Source organism: Thalassophryne amazonica, chromosome 5 (assembly GCF_902500255.1).
Source record: "Thalassophryne amazonica chromosome 5, fThaAma1.1, whole genome shotgun sequence".
NCBI classification, from domain to species: domain Eukaryota; kingdom Metazoa; phylum Chordata; class Actinopteri; order Batrachoidiformes; family Batrachoididae; genus Thalassophryne; species Thalassophryne amazonica.
The window spans coordinates 84,145,739-84,170,312 of record NC_047107.1 but is presented as its reverse complement, the minus strand read 5'-3'; the positions used below and the strand labels follow the sequence as shown (position 1 = coordinate 84,170,312).

Sequence of the window (24,574 nt, the reverse complement as noted above, 5' to 3'; positions counted from 1 at the left end):
GGAAGGGGCAGGATGAAACGGCGATTAAAAAGTATCAAACGCCATTGTTTGCTTGTCTCCGTCATCACGCGAATTCTCGGGAGCGCTCCAGGAATTATTCAACATGTTGAATAATTTTTTCGACGATTCCCGGTAAAGCCGGAACTAAGCCACGCCCCCTAGTGCCGGTGTTAACAACGGTGTGTGATCCTTAAGACGGCCAAAAACACTTCCGGGACGCTTCCGGGGAGCGCTACCGTCTATGTGTAACGGGTTTAACTTCAAGAAGTTCAAAATTAGTAAACAAGTGGGGGCAGTTTGTGTACAAGGTACTACAAGGACAAACACGGTTTTTAGAGGCATGAGGCACCTCTAATCGCTTCTGGAATCACAGAGGACTGTTTCATTTGGACCCTTTTTTCCCCCTCTCTCCTGGAGAACGTATTTGGAACAGCTAAAAAGGTAAGTATTTGTAATGTTTTTATTATAATAGCTTGGTAAAACAGTTGCATGTTAATTCCTTCTTGTAGCTGCAACAGTATGTTTATGATAGAGTTAACATCTTGTTATGGATCAGATGAGCTCTGCTGTGTGTGCGCACTGGCGCAATGACTCGCACCCAAGACCAGCATTTACGCAAAATGCCAGCTCGCAAAAGAGCAGTCAATATGGACGAACACAAAGTTAAAAGTTGTATCACGGTGTCAAAATGACTGTGTGTTTAAAGCCGCGGAAGAAATAAAGCCAACCAGAAGAAACGCAGAGGCGACTGCACAGGAACGCGGAAAGCGAGCTAGCAAAAGAGTGATTTTGCAGATATTAACGAACGAACACAAAGTTAAAAGTTGGATCACGGCGTCAAAATGACCGTAAGCCGCAGGAGAAATAAAGCCGGCGAGAAGAAGCACACAGGCGACTGTCCAGGAACCTGTGGTTTGGTTCTAGCTGGTCTGTTTATGGATTTTTTTTTTTTTTTTTTTTTGAGAAATGATCCACACAGTTGCAGTAGCGGGTGTATATAATTTAAAGTGGCCACCTCATTCTGGTGTGTTTTTTTGTGGTCACAGAAGGCTGGGGTGAACACACATAACTGCTGCATTTAATGACTCTGGAACACAGCAACAGCAGCCTGACGCAGGGGATGTGCACACCGGTCGGTATCGTGCCAAAGTAGTTATCCCCGTCAGAATTTGTATCCCCTGGTGCGGGAGCACGCACTCACTCAATGCAGCGTCTTTTTTTTGGACTGCGTTTAAAAAATGTAACAACATCTTGAAGGATGCTGTGAATTGAAAACCCATACTCTGAAGGGACCAAGTGTGGGAGGGCTGAAGGTTTGGACCACACCCATGCCTAAACATGCACCAACGTCACGTTAACATGGTGCTACATGCATTATATGTGGCTTGACGTGGGTCATATGCGGCGACACGAGTCATTTGAGGCTGGACGGGGCTCAAATTACAGGTCGGTCGTGGGTCATTAGAGGCTGATACGTGATAGCTTAAAACGTGGATCATTCTTCAAATAATCACTGACACACCCATGCGTGGCTCATTATTCATGGCTTATTATTCGGTGGGACCGAGGCTTAAGAATTAAAGCAACATCACAACTTCCTCCACTTTTGTAAGAAGAAGCATATTTATTTTCATCAGGAGCTGATGCACTCGAACCAAGAGGCTGCCACTAGCAGCGTTTTACGTAATTCTAATCCACTTATATTACTTTTAGTGAAGCATGAACTGCACCTCAGAGTTTTTAGTGGCATGTTAATTTGCATATCTCCAAATGTCAGTTTGGTCTCATCAAAACCAACTTAGACAACTGATCACATTTATATTTCTAAATCATTTGCCAGTCCTGCTACTGAACAAACAAATGACATCTAACGCGATCTCGCCTAGAGAAGATATTCACTGTAAAATAATTTCAATCAGCATGAAGCTGGGCTTCATGATATGGGGTGATATGGGGTGTTGTGAGTAGAATTTTGAGGGGAACAAATGAATTTACTGCATTTTGGATTAAGGCTGTAACATACAGTGCATCTGGAAAGTATTCACAGGGCTTCACTTTTTACACATTTTGTTATGTTTGTCACATTTTTTTTTAACATATTTTGTTATGTTTTGTTAGAAAAATCCATATTGAACAGACTCTACTTTTGACCCCTTTACAGTCTTATACACTGCCCCTTTACCGTCAGGAGGATGTGTAGTTTTCAGGCATCCACAACACAACAAAAACACCAGGAGAGAAATGAGGACAAACACTCACTGAGCTCCTGAGAGTAGCCAGTCTGTATCTCCAGCAGTTTGTATACATTTTCTGAACATGTGTAGATGTTAAATGTGTACCGGCATCCTGCTTTGAAGTTTTCTGCAAAACAATGCATCACAGCAATAAGTGCAAGAACAAGATAAATGGTTTAAAATGCCTTTTTTTTTGCTGAAAATTATAAAGAAAACATTAATACAGGCAAAACATAAACCTACGAGCAGGTAGGCGCAAAGCGCTATTCCCCTGTGGAACCTTCATCCATTGTAGAATACATGGCACTGCATTTCCCAGAGCGCACCACTCCACTGTGTAACCACAGGTGGCCTTGTCCTGCTCAGCCCAGGACAGAGTAAAACCAGCAGCTGTGCTTGTGTTCAACCACTTTGGTACTGGCAGATTTTCTGGAGACACAAAATTCACGAGAACCCGTTGGACAAAGAAAAAAAAAATCCTAGCCTGACTGGAAAATCGCTAAGGGCCCTTGGGCAAGGTCTTTAATCCCCTAGTTGCTCCTGGTGTGTAGTGAGAGCCTTGTATGGGAGCACCCTCACTTTGGGGTGAATGTGAGGCATTGATGTGTAAAGCGCTTTGAGCATCTGATGCAGATGGAAAAGCGCTATATAAATGCAGTCCATTTACCATTTACAAAGCGAGTGAGATGTAGACAGTTTAAAGCCCCGGTCACACAGCACTAACGAAGGACACCAAAGCCAAAACGAAACAAGAAATCTGGACTTACGTTGACTTTCGCAGACATTGTTTAACCATCATCCAGCTTCATTCCTGTAGCTGGCGCTTCGTCAGAATTTTCAAACTGTTGAAAAATTTGAACGAATCTGAGGACAACTTAAATTCATCCATATTCCATTTTGCTTTCTGTCTTGACAGTTCCTCATCATTTGCGTAGTTCCCATACCGTCAGCATCCGACATCTTGCATGAACACTTACGAAATGAACAGATCAAAACTAAAGATCCGACGAGCTTAAACGTCCATGTGCGGGACAAAAAGCAACATTTTCATACAGAAACAATAGCGGCAAGAACGTTTTATCAACTACTTTAACTATTTATTCACGTTGCAGCCATCTCTGGCTGCAACGTGCATGTGTGCAGACCTGTTGTCAAGACAACGCAGCTGCAGGTGACTGTGGAGAGCACAGAATCGCTGCAGAAATGATCACAGCATCAAGGTCGCCGTTAGCTTTGTTTGTCTTTTGTTAGTTTCTGGTTTGTTTTGTTCTTTTATGCGCTCTGCACTCTCAGGCTTTTCGGTGATGGGAGAAGTGTCGGCTCATTTGTCCACTTTTTCTCAATGGTTTGTGGCTTTGGGACTTTTTTCCTTCGTTCCACGATCGCTGTGTGACCGGGCCTTAAGACTAAAAATGGTAAAAACCAGTTTACCTAAAAATAATTACTATTCACTGCATGATAATCCCAAGTAAAGACAAAGTAAATGCTCAGTGTGCTAATGAAGAGAAAGGCACCAGATAATACTGTTGAAGGAATCCTGTGGTTTCAAGGATATAATACTGGTGTGTCTAAGAATCTTTGTTTTGAAGCAGTTTTGTTTGACAAATGTAACTGTAACAGAGCTCCTGACCTGCTGGACAGTTAGCTCACCTGTGTCGCCCACCTGTGGGATGACGATGTGAGCAGGGACAGATGAGCCGGCGTGGATAACAGCCTGGACAAAAAAGTCATACCGTTCTGGGCCGATAGAGATGTCTGTCTGTGTCTGTCCACCATTCTTCCTTTCGGTCCAGTTCCGGCTGCCCTGCAACCACTGAACTGTGTAGCCCTGGATGTTTACAGTGACTGCCGAGCCAGCGACATGCTGAGAGCAAAGGTGGAAAAGTTCACGTTGTGATGGTGCAGGGTCCCTTAGTACAACTAAACAATGGGTGTGGGTGCTCGCTCGTCAATATTTGTGACAAAATAACACATTTAGAAGAAAGAGCCTTACCGGAGTCCACATTAATGTAACTTGGCGAACATAGGGGTATGACACCTGGTTTATCTTCCGCCATAAATCTAAAGTCACCAAAGGATCTAAGTGCACAAAAATGAATGGTTTAAGCAAGTCTCATTATAAGTCCTCTACAGGCCCCAAAGCCAACTGGTGCCAGCAGGGGTGCCGTTATGGTTTTGGGCACCATGAAAAGAAATCTTACTCGGCCACCCCCATAATATTTTGTCAGTACTGTAACTGTATTAGCGGCCTCTCTGGTCCCCTGTCAATCATAGGCCCCTAGGATCCTTCTTATTCTCCCCTTTTCAGCCCCCCCTGGGTGCCAGTATTTATGCTCAGACTCTGTAGCTTTAAATAAGAGTCTACAATTGCCCCTCTTTTCGGTGTGCTTGTTTACAACAGAGAGAGGTGAAAACTAAAGTTGATGACCTCTAGAATGTCTTTCAATCAGCTATTCAGCTACTTGTTTCATGTTACGGTATGTGTAATTTCTAGAGATGTACTGGGTTATGTGGTGTACATGGCAAGTACACGAACACTTGTACTGGTGAATAAAAATGTGGTATTGAGCCATCCCTAATATTTTTGTGTCTCCCACTGATGAAACAGCGCCCCCATCTGTACTTTAATTCAGTTGAACACAGATAACCAGAGTACTGCTGGGCCTTGAAGGGCTTAGGCACTGAGGCCCTTCCAGTTATTTTAAAAAAAGCAAAAACCAAAATAATCTTAGAGTCTAAAATCTCTGCAGGTGGAATATAACAACAGTTAAAAACACTGCAATAATTAAGATTTATAAGACATTTTGGTACTCACGGGTTGTGAAGAGTGCAGGTTCTGTCCACTCTCCCCAGTGCCCGCCCACTATGGCACAGCGCACCGTGGTGGAGTAGTGTGTACTGGGAAGCAGATTCTCTAATTTGATTTTACACACATTGATCATATTTTGGCATCTTTGCTGCTGCAAACGCACACAGACAGAAGGTTCAAAATGAACTCCATCCTGGTGTACAAATAAACACATTGATCTCACCATGGTGGCGCGGGGTGGTTCAGTAATTATCTCACAGAAGAGGTCTTGCTGAGTCAGATTCCCTGGTATGATCCAGGACACGATGGTGTCGGTGACCCCCGGGGTCACTGCGTCCAGCGCTACATCAGGAAACACTGACCGAAAAACACACAAGAAATCTGCACTTGTCAAAGCACAGTTGGAAGTGCTGTCAGTGGTTTGTTTGTAGGTTTGCATGACCTCTGACCTCTGTCTGAGATGCTAAAACTGTAGCTTTCCATCTCCTCTCCCAGCTGGTCCTTCACCTCCACGGTGATCCTGTACTCTTCCAACTCTGGAACAACTGCGAAACTACAGGACGACTGCTGGCATCTGACTGGAGGCTGCTCAGTGTTGCTGTGTTTGTAACAGCAAAGCAGGGTCATACCCATGAAAAAAACCACAAAAACATATCCAAACAATACAATGATATAAGAAAACCATCAGTTTGAGAAACTTTATGCAGATTTAATTTCAGTATCTGTAGAAATTCAAACCAGTAGGACTTAAAATATTACAGACTGTCATCAAGCATCATGTTGTCAACATTTTAGACTGTAGCTTTAAAAGCTAACAGATAATTTGTGAAGCTAACATTTTCATCAGCGAACTGGCTATACAGCTAACTTTGAAAACCATTAACAGACTAGCAAGTAAGTCCCTGCGGCTGCTCCTTTGTTTTCACTCAGGTTCGCCACAGCAGATCCAAGGCAGACCTGCGTGTTGATTTGGCAGAAGTTTTACGCCGGATGCCCTTCCTGATGCAACTCCACATTACATGAAGAAATGTGGCAGTGATGGGGTTTGAACAAGGAGCATTCTGCACTAAAAGCACACTAATAGCCTGGAGTGGCTCAAAACAGCCAACGTACCGTGGGTCTCCTCCCCTACTGTGATTGGTCGAGAGCTCTGAGCTCTGATTGGTGCATAACTTATGACGTCAGGGGCTTTCCCCCGTTGAGCACGTAGTTGAGTAACCTGCTTCCGGCGTAGGCGATGAGCCACTTCAGGCTATTCGTGGTGTTGCAAGGCATGACCAGTGAGAATTCCCACCATATCAGGTTACAAAATGGCCACCGAATGCAGGCGTAATGTGCATCGCCTACGCCGGAAGCAGGCTAGCACACTAATCACATGTCCAACTCCCCCCACCCCCCGCTCAGACTAGCTTCTACTAAATATAGTTTTGCTAATTTTAACTCAGCTAACATTATTTGAATAAAGTTTAACAGCCAAAAAAGTTTGTAAACCTGAAAATCAGACATTTGTTCCTGTTGGAGCTTATACACAATTAAAAATGACATATAGCATGAACGCAACAAACATCACTTCAAGGAGATTATTTTCCATGTACATTTCTTATTTCTTAATATTTATTACTCATTTAATACTTTCTGTACTGTGACTAAAATGTTTAATTTCATTTGTTCATTCATTTAATGCGTGCTAAGCCTTTTTGGGAAGCTCTATGTTTATACTACAACATATTAAAATTTCAGCTCTTTGGGTCTGTTTTTAAAGGTTTTAGGGCTAAAAAACAAGCCAACACTAAAGTCATATTTCAGGTTATCAGTTAGCGGCAGCTCTAGCTAAATGTTTAGCAATTCAGCTGTTTAGTGTTATCATAAGTTTCAGTTAGCGGATTAGCATTATCTTAAATGAGGCCTGCCCACCAACATATACATTTAGTCACGTCCCTCGTGATGCGAAGCAAGGCGGGGATGTTGCTCTTATTTATAAATCTAGGTTTAGCTTATTAGCTGTTGGGGGTTACAAATATAACTCGTTTGAGCATCTGATTCTCCGCTCTGCTCAGGATATTACACATTACCAAGGTCAGAAGAATCAGAAGAATAAAAATCAGTTGTATTTCTTTGTCACTGTATACAGGCCTCCTGGCCCATATTCTGAATTCTTAGATGAATTTGGTGCATTAATCTCTAACTTGTCAACTAGTGTAGATAACATTCTGATCATCATCATTAGGCTTTACACTCATGCCCGCTGGGCGGCGCTATCAGATGCCCCAGATGAGAACTAATCGCTATTTAATGTCTTTTATTCCTTCTGCGATTAGACTCCTGAACACTGGCTGAGGATTTTGTCTTTGTTTTTAAACTTGATTCTGTGATTATCATTTAGCATATACTTATGTAAATGTTATGTTTGTGTTTTTATGGTTGGCCAGGGGGTCTGCAATGAATTGCCCTTTAATGGACTAATAAAGTATTCTGATTCTGATTTGTGACTTTAATATTCATATAAATAAGCCTTCTGATCCCCTCTGCAAATAATTTATGGAAATTGTAGATGCATTAGGATTTCGGCAATGCATTCGGGATTCGACACACATTAGTGGAAATACCCTGGATCTGGTTCTCGCACGTGGTATTGCTGTCACGAATATTGACATCATGCCTCTTATATCAGTGGTGTCTGATCACTCACTTATGTTTACAGTTTCGCTGCCGTGTTTAGTGGAATAACAACCTTATTTATCATTACGGCGATGCATCAACTCCTCAACTAAGATTGAACTCGAAGCTAGACTGCCTGATGTCTTAGCTTTACATTTGACAAATACTCAGACAGTAGACAGACTTGTGGATAGTTTAAACTCAGTGCTCAAAACTACACTCGACATGATTGCACCACCTGTGTTAAAATCGCACTCCCCCAAATCACAGTCACCTTGGTTCAATGATTATCTGCGTGACCTCAAGCATAAAGCAAGAAGTCTAGAACGGAAATGGCGTTGTTCAAAATTAGAAGTATTTCACCTTGCGTGGCGTGATGCTATCTTAGACTATAAGCATGCATTATTGGCTACAAAGCGGACCTACTACTCTGACTTGATCAACAAAACAAGCATAACTCAAAGTTCTTGTTCAACACGGTGGCAACACTTATGCATGGACAACCACCTGTAGTTCGCTCTCCTTTTACAGCACAAGATTTCCTGGATTACTTTGGGAAGAAAATAGAAGATATCAGGTTAAACATATCCTGGCATGCCTTAACCCAGCCACTACACCCTGCTATTGAGGTGGGCACGACTACTGAGGTATTACCTAGACTTACAGAATTGATAGTATCTCACTAGGCATGCTGACAAAACTCGTAATGTCAACAAAAAGCACAACCTGTTTATTTGATCCTATACCAACAAAACTGTTTAAGGACCTGTGGCCCACTCTTGGGCCGACTGTGCTGGAAATTATTAATCTTTCTTTAACTTCTGGATCTGTTCCTAAATGTTTCAAATCTGCAGTGATTAAACCATTACTTAAGAAACCTAATCTTGACCCTAGTGTATGGCCGATATCAAATCTATCATTTTTTCTCTAAAATTCTGGAAAAATTGGTGTCACGGCAGCTCGTGGACTATCTTACTGAGAATAATTTCTTTGAGCCACTGCAGTCTGCTTTTAGAAAATATCATTCCACAGAGACGGCTCTCACTAAAGTAGTGAATCGGACACCACTACGGTTCTGTTGCTGTTAGATCTCAGTGCTGCATTTGATACAGTGGATCATCATATTCTACTTGATAGGCTGGAAAATCATTTTGGGATTACTGGGAGTGCCCTTGCATGGCTGACGTCATACTTGATCAGTCGTACTCACTGTGTTTTGTACAGTAACACTACCTCTAACCTTAGTGACATGAAATTTGGGGTTCCACAGGGGTCTGTCTTAGGCCCCCTGCTTTTCTCCCTTTATAGCACCCCTTGGGCACATATTGCGGCGTTCTGGGATTACCTTTCACCGCTATGCAGGTGATACTCAGTTATACATGCCGATAACTGCTGGTAATCTCGTTCACATAAAATCCTTAGAAGATTGCCTTGCAGCAGTGAGAAGTTGGATGTCTAGAAAATTCCTACTTTTAAACTCTGATAAGACTGAAATGATGGTTCTTGGTCCAGTGAGACATCGGCATCAATTTGACCAGTTAACGCTCAGCCTCGGCTCGTGTGTCATACATCACACTGACAAAGTGAGGAACCTTGGGGTAATTTTTGATCCTTCATTATCCTTTGGCCTCCACATTAGAAATATTACTAGGACTGCTTTCTTCCACCTGCGAAATATACCAACGATTCGTCCTATCCTGTCTATGGCTGATGCTAAGACCCTGATCCATGCATTTATCTTTTCTAGATTGGACTACTGCAATGTTCTATTTTCTGGTTTACCGCAGTCTAGCATTAGGGGTTTCCAATTGGTTCAAAATGCTGCAGCCAGACTTTTGACATGAAGCAGAAAGTACAACCACATTACACCCGTTTTGGCATCCCTTCACTGGCTTCCCGTCCCAGTGAGAGCAGATTTTAAGGTTCTGCTACTAACCTATAAAACTATTCATGGACTGGCACCTCCCTACCTAGCTGACCTAATTAAACCTTACGTACCAGCCCAGGCTTTACGTTCTCAGGGTGCAGGACTACTTTGTGTTCCTAAGGTGAATAAGAAGTCTGTGGGTCACAGAACTTTCTCTTATCGTGCCCCTGTTCTGTGGAATGATCTCCTTGCGTCAATAAAAGTCCGATTCTGTGGAGATTTTCAAGTCCAGACTTAAGACGCACTTATTTTCCCTTTCATATGGCTAGCATTCTGGTACAGTTTAGTTTTACGCTTTTTACTCTTTTAATTAATTTATCAGTAATTGGAGCGGGCTGCGGCCTCAACTTTACCTAAATTCTGGGTCTTTTAGTGAAGTTTAGGGCTAGTGGCTGGCAATCACCTTAGTATTTCTCTGTTTTTTTTGTTGTTTAATGCTGGCAAATTATACAGTATTTTTTGTCTTTCTGATGCCTGATTCTGTTTTTTCTCAGTTTAAGGTGCAGCTCCATCCAGAGATGGGAGTTGTATTCGTGTGGCGATCCTCCTGTCCTGTGCGCCACTAGCATTTCTTGTATATTCGTCTGTGAATTGTTCTGTAATTTATGTTTGTAGCATGGCCCAAGCAGAGGGTCACCCCTTTGAGTCTGGTCTGCTTAAGGTTTCTTCCTCAGAGGGAGTTTTTCCTTACCACTTTTTCTCTGGGGGTTGGTAAGGTTAGACCTTACCTGTGTGAAGCGCTTTGAGGAGGCAACTCTGTTGTGATTTGGCGCTATGTAAATGAAAATAAATTGAAATTGAAAAAATTGAAATCGAAGCTAACATTTAGGTTAGTTGTGCACAACGATTTTAAAATAAAGTTTGCACACATAAAGATGATGAAAAATCTAATATCAGTTTAACATTATACAACCCCTGGCAATAATTATGGAATCACCGGCCTTGGAGGATGTTCATTCAGTTGTTTAATTTTGTAGAAAAAAAGCAGATCACAGACATGACACAAAACTAAAGTAATTTAAAATGGCAACTTTCTGGCTTAAGAAACACTATAAGAAATCAGGAAAAATAATTGTGGCAGTCAGTAACGGTTACTTTTTTAGACCAAGCAGAGGGAAAAAAATATGGACTCACTCAATTCTGAGGAATAAATTATGGAATCACCCTGTAAATTTTCATCCCCAAAACTAACACCTGCATCAAATCAGATCTGCTCATTAGTCTGCATCTAAAAAGGAGTGATCACACCTTGGAGAGCTGTTGCACCAAGTGGACTGACATGAATCATGGCTCCAACACGAGAGATGTCAATTGAAACAAAGGAGAGGATTATCAAACTCTTAAAAGAGGATAAATCATCACGCAATGTTGCAAAAGATGTTGGTTGTTCACAGTCAGCTGTGTCTAAACTCTTGACCAAATACAAACAACATGGGAAGGTTGTTAAAGGCAAACATACTGGTAGACCAGGAAGACATCAAAGCGTCAAGACAGAAAACTTAAAGCAATATGTCTCAAAAATCAAAAATGCACAACAAAACAAATGAGGAACGAATGGGAGGAAACTGGAGGAAACTGGAGTCAACGTCTGTGACCGACCTGTAAGAAACCGCCTAAAGGAAATGGGATTTACATACAGAAAAGCTAAACGAAAGCCATCATTAACACCTAAACAGAAAAAACAAGGTTACAATGGGCTAAGGAAAAGCAATCATGGACTGTGGATGACTGGATGAATCTCGAGTCTGCATTGGGCAAGGTGATGATGCTGGAACTTTTGTTTGCTGCCATTCCAATGAGATTTGAATCTTTGGTGGAAGTTGAAGAAAATGGTCCATGACAAGGCTCCAACCTGCAAAGCTGATCTGGCAACAGCAATCAGAGAAAGTTGGAGCCAGATGATGATGATGAATACTTTGAGCAAGTTAAAAACATTTATATATTGCGCACATTCATCTTTGAAAATCCATACATTACTCAAAGGGAGTAGAATGAAGTAAAACTTATATTTTCTACCCCGTCACGTTTTACTTTCGACTACGCAGACAAGAATAAATAAAAAATTTTTGAGATCATATATACCTATATAAACATACACCTTGCATTATATATATCAACATGTATTTACATAAATACACTACCTCTATACACAGATACCTTTGCATACACCAATACACACACTAGATTCAATGAGATTTGACAATTTTAACCCACTTTTTTTTTTTTTCTTCCCCCACACACATGTATCATGGGCAACTCGTGTGCATTCATATTTCCCATACATTCGTTATGACCAAATAATATAACAGTTTAGATCCACAACCATGCACACCTGTATGTATACTGAGAATTGTGTTATTCAGTTTCATATTTTTTTAATATTTTGAGTTTTAAATTTCTTTTGAATTGATGTACTGTAGTACATACTTTGATGTCCTCAGTTAAGTTATTCCATAAATCCACCCCATGTCTCGTAAGGCACATTTGTTTCATTGTTGTAGGAGCACACTGTTTTTTTTTAAATTATATTTCCTTCTTAGATTGTAATCTCCCTCTCTTTCACTAAACAATTTTTGGAGGTTATCTGATAGTAGGTTTTGTTTCACTTTAAAAATAATTTGTAAAGTTTTGAATTCTGCAAGATCTCTAAATTTTAGTATTTTGGATTGTAAAAACAGTGTACTCGTATGATCTCTAAAGCCTCCATTATGGATGATTGTTATTGCCCTTTTCTGTAACTTAAAAAGTGTGTCTACATTACTTTTATATGTATTACCCAATACCTCAATGCCATAGCTAATATATGGTAATATTAATGTGCAATAAATAATATATAGGGACTCCTGATCTAAGAAATGTTTGGCTTTCCCCATTATGGAAATACTTCTGGCCATTTTGGATTGTATACTAGCAATGTGGGGTTTCCAGCACATCCTGTGATCGATTATTATTCCTAAAAATCTATGTTGGTTAACCCTTTCAATAGGAACCATGTCAATTTTAAGATTTACTTTTGTTTTCATTTCTCGGTTTCCAAAGAGCATTAATTTTGTCTTTGAAATATTAAGTGATAATTTATTACTATCAAACCAATTTTTTAATTTAATAATTTCTATTTGCATTTCGATCACAAGTTGTTCCAGGTTTTCCCCAGAACATACTATCGTTGTATCATCAGCAAAGAGGATAAATTTCAGTTTTTCAGAGATGAATTGCAAGTCATTAATATAAATTTAAAAAGTTTAGGTCCTAAAACGGACCCTTGTGGAACTCCACAATGTATCTGTTTAAACAAAGATTTATATTCTCCTGTTTGTACATATTGTTGCCTGTTGTTTAAATAAGATTGGAGCCAATTTAGTGCAATACCCCTTATGCCAATTTTTTCCAATTTACATAATAATATGTTGTGGTTAATAGTATCAAATGCCTTTTTTAAGTCAATGAACATCGCCATTGTATGTTTCTTTTTATTGATAGATGAAGAGTACTGTTTGTCACTCATTAAGTCCATGCCTCAGAGACTGTAAGCTGTTATAAAAGCCAGAGGTGGCGCAACAAAATACTAGTGATGTGTTGGAGCGTTCTTTTGTTTTTCATGATTCCATAATTTTTTCCTCAGAATTGAGTGATTCCATATTTTTTCCCTCTGCTTGGTCTAAAAAAGTAACCGTTATTGACTGCCACAATTTTTTTTTCCTGATTTCTTATAGTGTTTCTTAAAGCCAGAAAGTTGTCATTTGAAATGACTTTGGTTTTGTGTCATGTCTGTGATCTGCTTTGTTTCTACAAAATTAAACAACAATGAATATCCTCCGAGGCCGGTGATTCCATAATTTTTGCCAAGGGTTGTAATACCATGAGCTGGTATATCACTGAAAATTTGCATCAATTTATGAGGTGTAAAACCATTCATAAACCCTGAGCAGCAAATAAAGTGAGTTGAGCCAAATTTTAAGATTGTTTGTTCCATTAAATCATTGATGAATAAATGTGGACTTGAAGCTTATCAAGGTTAGAGAGCAGGGAGGAAAAAAATAGTTTTCTGCACTTTTACTCTGTCTGTAATTTATTATTCTTCTCTATGCTAAATGCTCTGCACAAAGCCTGGAATAGTGTATGCTGACATCACGATGGAGTCACCTCACTTTGACCTGTTTCAAAAAAGTAATTTAACCATGTACTGTATGTTCTTACTCTACACGGAGCGTATACGTTTGCTTGTTGTGATCATATGGGTCTCTTTTCCTGCCTGAATCCCAAACGCATGTGACAGTCATCATGTCTGGAGTACCACAGCTGAGGTTTCTGGGCTTCTGGGGTGGAACTACAACACAACAGACACACACAAAATGCTATATGGCAATTTATGATTCAAACAATATCAAAAGGTTTTCTCAGCTCACAACTGATGTAGTTCCAGATGTGAGTAGGGTTGCTTCTTGTGACACTGCAGCTGAATAACCGAGCTTTAATATCTGATGATGGGATCGTCAGATTGTTCACAGTAATAGCCTTGACTCTGTCTCCAATGCTGATTAGAGGGTATCTAATGCTGCTAAAGGCCATGCTGCTGACATGGAGTCCTGCTGGTGGCACACAGCACACCTGCACTCTAGCGCCTTCCCTGAGTATGCGCTGGAATGGAAACATCAATGTCTTTTTCTCTGCCTTGGTACCTGGAAGTCAGAAGAGTTACAGTACAATAATGAGTCAACAAGGTGGATTACTACTAGACATTCTGTGGTCTCTAACAACACCAGGCCTCACACAATCAGGTCGAGTCTAAAAGGTTGTGTTGGTGCCGCAGGTTGCCACATCCATTACACTAATGAACCACTATGAATGCTAGATGGCAACCCCTCAGGGAGACAACCTGTCCATCCCCATCTCCTAAAAGTAACCATCTATCTGTTGCAGCCAAGTAAGAGGAGACTATCCCCTTGGCCTTTGCCAGCCACTGTGGTCCTCAACACTGAGGCACCTGTGTGCTGGATCATACCTAGAGAAACGTATCTCATGGCTAAAATATCGCACCTACCCCATGTCTGAGTCTCCCTACGTTTGACACAGTCATTCAGCTGTACCCAAGGATCCTCCAAAGAGACCTGGTACCAAAGACTTAGGTCACTGGTTAGTGTCCATGTCTCAGAACCATTCATTCATTTTCTACACCTGCTTACTCAAATTAAGGGTCACCAGCCTATCCCAGCAGTCATGGAGCGAGAGGCAGGGTATACCCACCTCTCACGGAGCCACATATAGTCAGACAAACACAATCACAATTTACAAAGTTACCAATTCACCTAATCCACATGTCTTCGGAAGTGGGATAAAACCGGAGCACCTGGAAGAAACCCACACAAACACAGGGAGAACACGCAAACTCCACACAGAAAGGCCACAGGTGGGAACTGATCCTATGACCTTCTTGTTGTGAGGCAACAGCACTAACCACTAAGTCACTGTGCTGTCCGCAGCCATGCAACAATAAACAAACAGAAAATGACATTAGTCAAGTTTCTTAATAAAATCCTTTCAGTAACTACAGAGCCCTGTAGCAGCCATATGAGAGCGAATAAACAATTAGCAAAAAGTTGTTATATGTATGTATGTATGTATGTATATATATATATATATACACATATGTTTGTTTTTCCCTTAATGCCCCAGAGTGGGCATGGAGAGAAAAACAATACATGACACCCCTTGCTTCATGCTGTGGTTGAGGGCCCCTTCACACATTGTGCGAATAAGTACAACTCAGGGCGACTCACAATGAAACAGCTTGTATGAGCGAACCACGAAACATCGTGCTAACGGGCAGTCATACAGGATCCCGGGGCGACGGTGTGCACGAACCGCTGCAGCTGCTTGCACTGTGTTCCATGGGACGAGGTGCACCACATTGCACCACTGATGTGGAATAAATACAAAATAAAAACCAGCTGGTATGTGTGGAACCATGTCACACCACTGCTGAGGAAAACAAAAAATACATGCTATCCACGGGATTCGTACCTGCCTGAAACTTTACCACTGAGCTATGGTCGCTGGCCTATAAATGTTGTGGGAAAATGCCTGAAATCAACACAGAGATGGGTGTAGTAAAAAAACAACACACACCATGAAAAACACAGCATTTCATTGAATCCTCTTATCAAGTATGATCCGTCTGTTCCTCTGTAGATGACCCATGGTCACAGACGCACAGTCATGAAATGACATGAATGAGAAGCAGGGCGCTCTGATCCTGTCCACGTCTGCTGGCGCCGTATCCCCGCATGCGTGTCCTGTGCAACACACGTGTCTTGTGGACGGCACACCGCAGGACTGACACAGCACAGCTCACGGGGGTGACGTGACAGTCAGATCGCCCGCTGCGTGATATGATCTGACGGTCCGTTTCAACCTGGGGGCAGCCTGTCAATGTGTACGCCGTGTGCGCGCTCGCTTGCTGCAGCCCGTCGCCACAGAGATATATGTTTTTATTTATGTCCACCATGAGGACAGCAAGCAGACACGCGTCACAGTGGGCAGTTGTTAGTCCATGTCCGTCCAAACACAGTACGTGTTGTCCAGCCGTGACGTCCAGATCCACAGATCTCCACAGCCGCTTCTGTCAGCGGCCACACCTCCTGTCAGTTTAGCGCACACACCAACTCACTGTGTCTGTTTGCAAAGCCACACTAGTGGAGCACTTAGACAAATTTCACATTCAGCCAGTGATTGTCTGCAGACTGGTGTCGTGTGAATGCTGTGAATGGCCATACATTTTCTAAGTGCCAAGCGAGCACTGTTAGATGTTCATGCATGTCACCTGTTATTTGGCCGACACCTGCCGTGAGAGTGTTCGATGGGATCACACAGTACACACTCTGTCTTTCAGCCGCTGGTGTGTGCACATAGTTGTAGCAACAGCAACATGGATGCAGCTACGATTTTACACGTTTTGCATATGATTCCTGCTTCATGCGCACTTAATGCACAATTCGACCAAATTCACACTATGTGCAAAGGGGCCCTGAGAGTCAGTCTATTGTAGGTTATAAACCAAGCCAAGGCCAGTACACATCTACAGCTGGGAGGACTGAGACAATGCAGACAAAATGTCTTGTCCAAAGACATAGACAGGTAGTGTGACTGGGACTTGAACCTAAGTACATTTTGGTCACCCCACTGAGCTGCCGGGTCAAATCGCAAAAAATGTTTTCAAACCGGATTTAAACAGTTAACTCTACTTGTATCCTGTCCAGCGGAGCACACACAATATAAATCTGTCTTCTGTTTACCTACATACTCTATATGAACACCATAATTAAAAGAATCACCATGTCTGGTTATCCACTGGCTCCAGGCACTTGAGAGAGACTGATTATAGATATGTCGGATCCTGACTGAGTGATCCACGCACTCTAAAGGCAGAGCAGAAGTCCATGTCCACGTATATTCATCTGAATCCACAGCCACCACGCTCACGTTTGTCTAGATTAATGAAAACACAGGACAAGAAAAAACAAAACACATAACATAAATTATGAATTTTAATTTATTTATGGTTAAATTATTTGATCATGTACCTAGGGACTGCAGATGGAAATGAGCTATTTAGCTATAATCTGGTACAACTCACATCTGCTTTGATGAGCGTAATGATGCTATGCACTGTCCCTCAAATAAATTAATAAACTAAACTAAAACTGCAGTCAGATGTTTGATCAAAAATGTATCAGAATCAGAATCACTTTATAGTCATTATACAATGTATAATGAAATTTCCCTTAACTCCTTATAAAAAAGTAAAAATATTAAAATATAAATTATACAAAATGTAATATGCAGATAAAAAAAATGGTATGCACAATGCTTGGTGTGAATACCTAAAGCAATTTGTGCAACAATTCGCTGTGCATAATTTCAGGTGAGGACGGTAAGTGTAGCATATAGCTTAAATCTTAGTCCGTATAGTTCCCACAGTTTGTAAGCTGTGTGTGTTTCATGTCCGAGCAGGGGAATGGGGTGTGATGGAGGCCATGGCTCTAGGGTATAAGTTGTCTCTCAGATGATTTGCGCTGGCCTTTATTGCTCTGAACTGCTTCCCAAATGGTAGCGGTTCGAACAAGGAGTTCCCGGGGTGTGTTGTGCTCATTACAGTGTCTCTAGCTTTCTTCCTCAGTCTGCTAGTATAGAGTGTGTCAAGGTGTGGAAGCTCCATCCCAATAATGCACTGGGCTGCCTTCACCACCTTATGCAGGGCCCTCCTCTAAGCAGCTGTACAGCTCACAAACCACACCGCGATGCAGTTCGTGAGGATGCTCTCGATGGTATTCCAATAAAAGTTGAGCATCGGTCACTGGGGTAATTGGGACTTCCTCAGCTTCCTAAGGAAGAAGAGTCTCTGTTGAGACTTTTTGACCAGGTTTGAGGTGTTGGCGGTCCAAGGACAGCCGGTTAGAAACACTGACGCCAAGGAACTTCACGTTCTCCACACTTTCCACAACTTCTTTGTGAATGTAAAGGGGGAGATGTATTCCTCCCCTTGATCTCCTGAAGTCAATAATTACTTCCTTCGTCTTTGAGGTGTTGAGGACCGGATTGTTGCCCTCACACCACTTAGCCAGATGTGCCACCTCGCGCCTGTATGCTGTTTTATCATTATCATTATTTGAGATGAGTCCCACTACTGCAGTATCATCTGCAAATTTGATCATGGAATTAGAAGAGTAGGTGGGGGCGCAGTCCTGAGTGAACAGTGTAAAGAGGGTGGGGCTCAACACACAACGTTGTGGGGTTCCTGTTTTCAAAGTAAGGATGGTGGAGGTGTGGTGTCCTATTCTCACATGTTGCGGTCTAGCAGTGAGAAAGTCCAAAATCCATGAGCACAGAGAGGAACCCAGGCCCAGAATGTCCAGTTTCTCCACCAGTTTGTGGGGGATAACCATGTTAAACCGCAAAAAGGGCAGTAAGTGCTATTAAATACATGGGCAACCCCCACCCCCTCAAAAAAAGGTGGTTATTGGGGCCACGGACACCCTGCTTAAGTTACTGGCCACCTCAACTAAAATGATAAATGTCATAAATAAGCAGAGTATGAAATTTGATGCAGTGTTTTTGTAAGTGCATGAAGTCAAGAGGCCATAAACATTTTCACAACACAATAAATTATATAAAAATCTAATATGTTGACATAAATTGAACCGTTTCTGTTGGCTAATTTATTTATGGTGATGCTTGCAAACTGTAATTGTTACAGGCTTATGAATTACTTCTTTGAAGATCTTAGAACATCAGCTGAAGAATTAAAGGTTTTCAGTTTATCAATATTGTGTCTTTACATTTGTATGAACTTGTGTAACCCCCCCCCACCACCACCACACTCTGACTAAATATTTCTGCAGGTGACACCGGATATAACTGCAAGATCAGTATTTTCTTTATGGAACAGCTTGCCTGTAGGTATTGGAATGTCCAGTTCGATTTAATCTTTTAAGGCTCATTTTAAAATCTACTTATTTTCTGCTGTTTATCAGTGGCTTTGTCTTATTTTAATTATTTTTTTTATACTTTTTATTTGTAAATATTTTTGAACAAATAACAAATGCAACATTGTGAGGTCAGAGGAGATCAGTATGTCAAACCATACAGAGATTACAGATTTTATACATTCATTTTCCTGTCACAACTTTTTAAAGTCCAGCCATTTTCTCCGACGTCTCTTTCCCAAGTCGCCTTGTAGCCGCAGGGTATAAGTCATAGCTTCCATCATCTTAATGCTCTCTACTATGGAAATGAAAAGGCTTATAGTGGGCGGGTCTTTAGCCAACCAACATTTTGTAATAGCTTTCTTGGCTGATGTCTAGAGGATTTTCAAGAGATAGATGTCGTCTGTGGTCTACTCATCAGGGAAACATCCCAAGTACATGGATACAAATGAGCTGTCCACATTAAAGCCCAGAGTTTTGGAGCATATTTTTGTTACTTCTGTCCAAAAAGGTTGTATGAATGGGCAAGACCAGAATATATGTCCGTGATCTGCCGTGACCTCCCCACAGCCTCTCCAGCATACAGAAGAGGTAGTACAGAATTTATCCTTTTGTCTGGGTGTTATAAAAAAGCGGATGATGTTTTTCCAACAGAAGTCCCGCCAGGTGTTCAAGTTTGTTGTTGTGAATTGTGTTTCCCAGATCTTTGTCCACATGTCCTCTGATATATCAATATTGATTTCCTTCTCCCATTTTTGTTTTATATAATCTGTGGAGTTCCCTTTAAATTTAATTAGGCCCTGGTATATCCTACTTATTAGAGCTTTGTTACTTCCAAGGTTATAAGCATTAGTAAAAACATTAACAATTGAGAAGTCCCTGACAGTGTAATTGCTTGTTTTTTTAACAATATAATCACAGAGTTGCAAATATCTAAAATAATCTTGTCTATTAAGGCCACCTATCTCGCACAAAGTGTCAAAGGGAATTGGTTCAGACTTTTTAATAAACGTGCATGTGGCAGTCAGTCCCCGCCACACCCACTGTTTGAATCTACTATCCTGAGCAGCGGGTAAAAACTCTGTGTCATATGCTGGCCATCTTAGGACTTTTATCTCTTCCTGAAGCTGTAGTTTCTTAACCAGCTCCTCCCACACCTTTAGTGCCAAGGTGATCCATTGGCTAGTTGTTGAGAAGAATTACTTTTCATGAGTTACAAATCCCAATCTGGACTGAATTGGTATTTTTGACAGAGACCTCTCAATTGTTTTCCATCTTGCACTATAGGATGGGTTACACCAACAAACCAAATATTTCACCTGTGCAGATATATAATAATCCCTCATAGAGGGCAGAGCCAACCCCCCTCTCCCCCTCGGCAACTGTAATGTGCAAAACCTAACCCTTGGTCTTTTATTGAACCAAATAAATCTCGAGATGTGTTTATTCCAGTCTCGGAATTGTTTCTCCGGTATGGAAATAGGTAAAGCAAGAAACAAGTACAATAGTTTTGGGAGAATATTAATCTTAATAATCTGTATTCTGTTGCCGAAATCAAGAGGGAGCAGGCTCCAGGCACTGAGTTCATTGTATATCTCTTTATTTGTGTGTTTATAATTTATTTCAAATATTCGAGACAAGTCTTTTGGTAAATTTACTCCCAAATATTTTATGCTAGTCGAATTCCAATTAAAATTGTATTTAAACAAGGGGAGTCTGCTCTGGGAAAAATTAAATGACATAACTTGTGTCTTATTTACATTGAGTGTGTATCCTGAGTATAATCCATATGTATCTAGCATCTTCATCAACACCGGTAGGCCCAAGGCAGGATCTGTGATTGTAATAAGGACATCATCTGCGTATAAACTCACTTTATACTCCTCCTCACCAATTAGGATACCCTTCACTGCTGACTCCTGACGAATTGCCTGGGCTATAGGTTCAATGAACAAGTTAAAAAGGTTTGGGCTGGCCGGACACCCTTGTCTACAGCCCCGCTCCAGTACTATAGAGTTGGAAAGACTACCATTGATTTTAATTCTGTCAGTAGGTGACGAATAAAGGGCTTGGATACAATTTATGAATTCCTGGCAGAAACCAAATCTCTTCATTACTAAGTAAAGAAAATCCCAATATACCAAATCATATGCTTTTTCTGCATCTAAACTAAGAATAACTGCACTGAGTTTCCTCTTATTGATCTGTTCAATAATATGCAATGCTCTCCTAATATTGTCATGGGTTTGCCTATTTTTCAAAAAACCCGTTTGGTCCTCATCAATCAAAGAGGGCATTATAGTGTCCATTCTCCGTACTAGTATAGTTGTATATAATTTGTAATCTGAGTTCAATACACTTATTGGCCTGTAAGATTTACAGTCGGTTTTGTCCTTTCCCTCTTTTGGTATTACAGATATAAAGGCCTCCTTCCAAGAGGGAGGTACCATTCCGCCCTTGAAGACATAATTAAAACTAGTTTGTAATAGAGGTATAAGGTTTCCCTTCAAAGTTTTATACCATTCAGGAGGGAACCCATCAGTGCCTGGTGATTTGTTTGAATTAAGAGCTGATATAGCCTTATCTATTTCCTCATGGGTTATTAGTGAAGTTAATTTATTATTTGCATCTGAACCAATTGATGGGAGGTCTAATGAGTTTAAAAAAAATCTACAATTATACTTTCATCAACATACTTAGATCGACTATATAAAGATCTATAATAGCTTTCAAAAACATTATGAATTTTTTCTAGACCGGTTATTAATTTATTATTTGTTGGGTCTCTAATTTTGTAAATAGTATTTTCAGCTTGCTGTTTTCGGATCCGCCATGCTAAGAGCTTAGTTGCTTTGGGTCCTATTTCATAATATCTTTGTTTCATAAATCGAATATTTTTCTCTACCTCTTCACCTAAAATCCTATTTCCTGTTTTATTTGTCTGATTTGGTGTGTCACTGTAGTATCCTTATTAGTCAGATGTAAGTGCTCTAAGATTTTTAGTCTATTTTGTAGCTGTAACAAGTCTTGTGCCTTTTTCTTCTTCATCATGGTTGCCTTGGCTATTATCTTTCCTCTAAGGACAGCTTTAGCCGCGTCCCACACAATACTTGGATTTGTTTCCCCATTATTATTGTCCTCTAAGTACTGCTCAAGTTCTGTTATCATATCTTCTATAAACCTGGGATCGTCCAGCATACTAGTATTTAATCTCCATAGAGTGTTTCTCTGTCTCCCATCTAAATGTAATGTTACGTAAACTCCTGAGTGGTCAGCGATATCTCTTTGACCTATTCTACAATCCCTTATCCTGTTTATGTCCCTATTATACATGAAACAATAATCTATCCTTGAATACACCCCATGTCGAGCAGAATAAAAAGTAAATCCTGGTGCTGACTTGTGAAATAATCGCCACACATCAATCAGCCCCAAGTCCCGTAAAATTCTTTTTACATGCTTCTCAACAGTTGTGTTTCTTCGGCCAATGTTATCTGAGTCCATTTGAGGGTTTAACAATAAATTGAAATCTCCTGCACAAATAAGGGGTCCCTGAGTTTCTGTGGAAATTAAACACCTTTTTGAAAAATTCTATTTTACTCCCTGGGGGCGCATAAATGTTTAATAATGTTACTTCTTTTTGGTCTATTTTACCTTTCACCAAAACAAATCTGCCCTCCACATCACTTATGTCAGCCACGAATTCAAACTTTATTTTATTTGAAATAAGAATAGCTACTCCCCTTTTTACCACTTTTGTGAGACGAATAATATGTATGTGTAAAACCCATTTTCTTTAGTTTCTCATGCTCTATCTTTGAGAGATGTGTTTCCTGCCAATACGCTATATCCACCTTTTCCTTTTTCATTTTAGCAATTAACTTACTCCTCTTTATAGGATTGTTCAGCCCATTAACATTTAGTGACAGTATATTATAATATTTAAAGGACATTATGTTAATCGATGAAATTCGAACTTATAAATCATCCCAGACCTCACAGCATCATAACCTGAACTTAAAACCAAATAAAAACACACAACCATCACAAGAACTTCCACGAACAAGGATAAAGCATTGTCCTTTGGTAGTAAGGGGACTGGCCACAAAGTGGGGCCCCTCATCAGTGTAGGCCAAAAATGAAAGTAAAAAGCAAACAAAAAAAACCACCCTTAGCCTGATAAGGTAAATTTGGTGTGCTATAATTATGTCCTTAGGCATCAGCCCCTCCTATACTTTAAAATGAGAAGGAAGATACCACTCCATATCCAAGATAGGACAACTGGCCCAGTCAAAATTAAAGTGTGGAAACAGGTGACATCATCATTTGCTTATTTGGGCTTTTCCCCGTTCCATCCGGAATCCCCTGAGTTTCTCCCTAACGTGTTGTTGAAAGTCGACCTTGCTGGGTTCTTCCTGTATCTCCGACGGCAGCAACTCCGCGAGGGTCTCTCCTGTAATCTTATTGGTCCGGGCTCCCGTGCTGATCTCGTCCACCGTTATTCCCTGCTTTCGCAGATCCTCCGCAGCCTGAATAGCGTTATTATAAAGCACACTGCCTGATGAATAATGCACTCGCATCTTACTTAACGGTGTGTGGAAGCGAATTCCATTCCCTTTCAGGGCTTTCTTGACAGGGATATACTCGCGTCTCTTTTTCTGCACTTCTGGCGCGTAATCATGGTCGAAAAAGACCTGCTTGTTTTGAACCTTTACCCCTTTTTTCCAAGCTGCGTGTAAGATCTTTTCTTTGTCGGAGAACCGAAGGAAGCGGACTATTATTGAGCGTGGGGGTGCGCTTGCAGATGGTTTCGGTCCTGACGCACGATAAGCACGTTCAATGCAGAGGGCTCGGTCCAAGCCGATATCAGCGCCCAACTCACTTTTAATAAGATTTTCAACAAAGGTAGCAATGGACGTTCCCTCTAAGTCTTCAGGGACGCCGTACATTTTTTCTCGCACGCCCCTCCAAACCATCCACCTTGTCCTGCAAGATCCGCTGATTTTCTAGTAGTTGTATGAGAGAGTTTTTGACTCCGATGTCCCAGAGTTCCGAATCCGCAATGGTGTCCTCTACCTGCTTTACTCGCTCAGTCACCTGGTCCACCTGGTCTGCGGTGTCTCGTAGTTTTTGATTTATTTCTTTTGTAAAATCGGCCATCTGTTTCTTTACGTCCTCCCGAAATTCTGTGTGGAATTCCTTGAAGTCGTTTTTCAATTCGGCTCGGAGAACGGCCATTTCAGTCGCAAAAACATCACCCACAGCGCCGCGGATTACATCCAGGCCCTCGCCTCGTTCGCCATCTTGTCCCGCTGCTAGTGAGCCTTCCGCGCTGGCCGTGACTTCGTTCTCCATTTTACCATCGGGAATGTTCCGTCGACCGTATCTTCCCTTCTTATTTTTGTCCCCACTCATTCCTATCGTAGAATTTAGTGGTTTGACCTAAAATACTGCTCTCGAATCG

At 41.1% G+C, this 24,574-nt stretch overlaps 1 protein-coding gene across 3 annotated transcripts in view; it reads right to left on the bottom strand.

Moving 5' to 3' along the window:
* The window catches only part of osmr (oncostatin M receptor), a 34,720-nt gene that overhangs the window by 7,417 nt on the left and 2,729 nt on the right, over positions 1–24,574 (bottom strand). For 2 of the 3 annotated variants that reach the window (XM_034170740.1, XM_034170741.1), the window contains exons 3-11: positions 16,960–17,113; positions 14,035–14,307; positions 13,826–13,955; positions 5,493–5,641; positions 5,050–5,400; positions 4,228–4,313; positions 3,885–4,098; positions 2,478–2,663; positions 2,260–2,361 (exon numbers count right to left, since the gene is read on the bottom strand). In XM_034170740.1, the coding sequence (XP_034026631.1) occupies positions 2,260–2,361; positions 2,478–2,663; positions 3,885–4,098; positions 4,228–4,313; positions 5,050–5,400; positions 5,493–5,641; positions 13,826–13,955; positions 14,035–14,307; positions 16,960–17,113 (1,645 nt within the window). The remainder of the gene's footprint in view (positions 1–2,259; positions 2,362–2,477; positions 2,664–3,884; positions 4,099–4,227; positions 4,314–5,049; positions 5,401–5,492; positions 5,642–13,825; positions 13,956–14,034; positions 14,308–16,959; positions 17,114–24,574) is intronic. The other variant, XM_034170742.1, reaches the window with a different exon arrangement.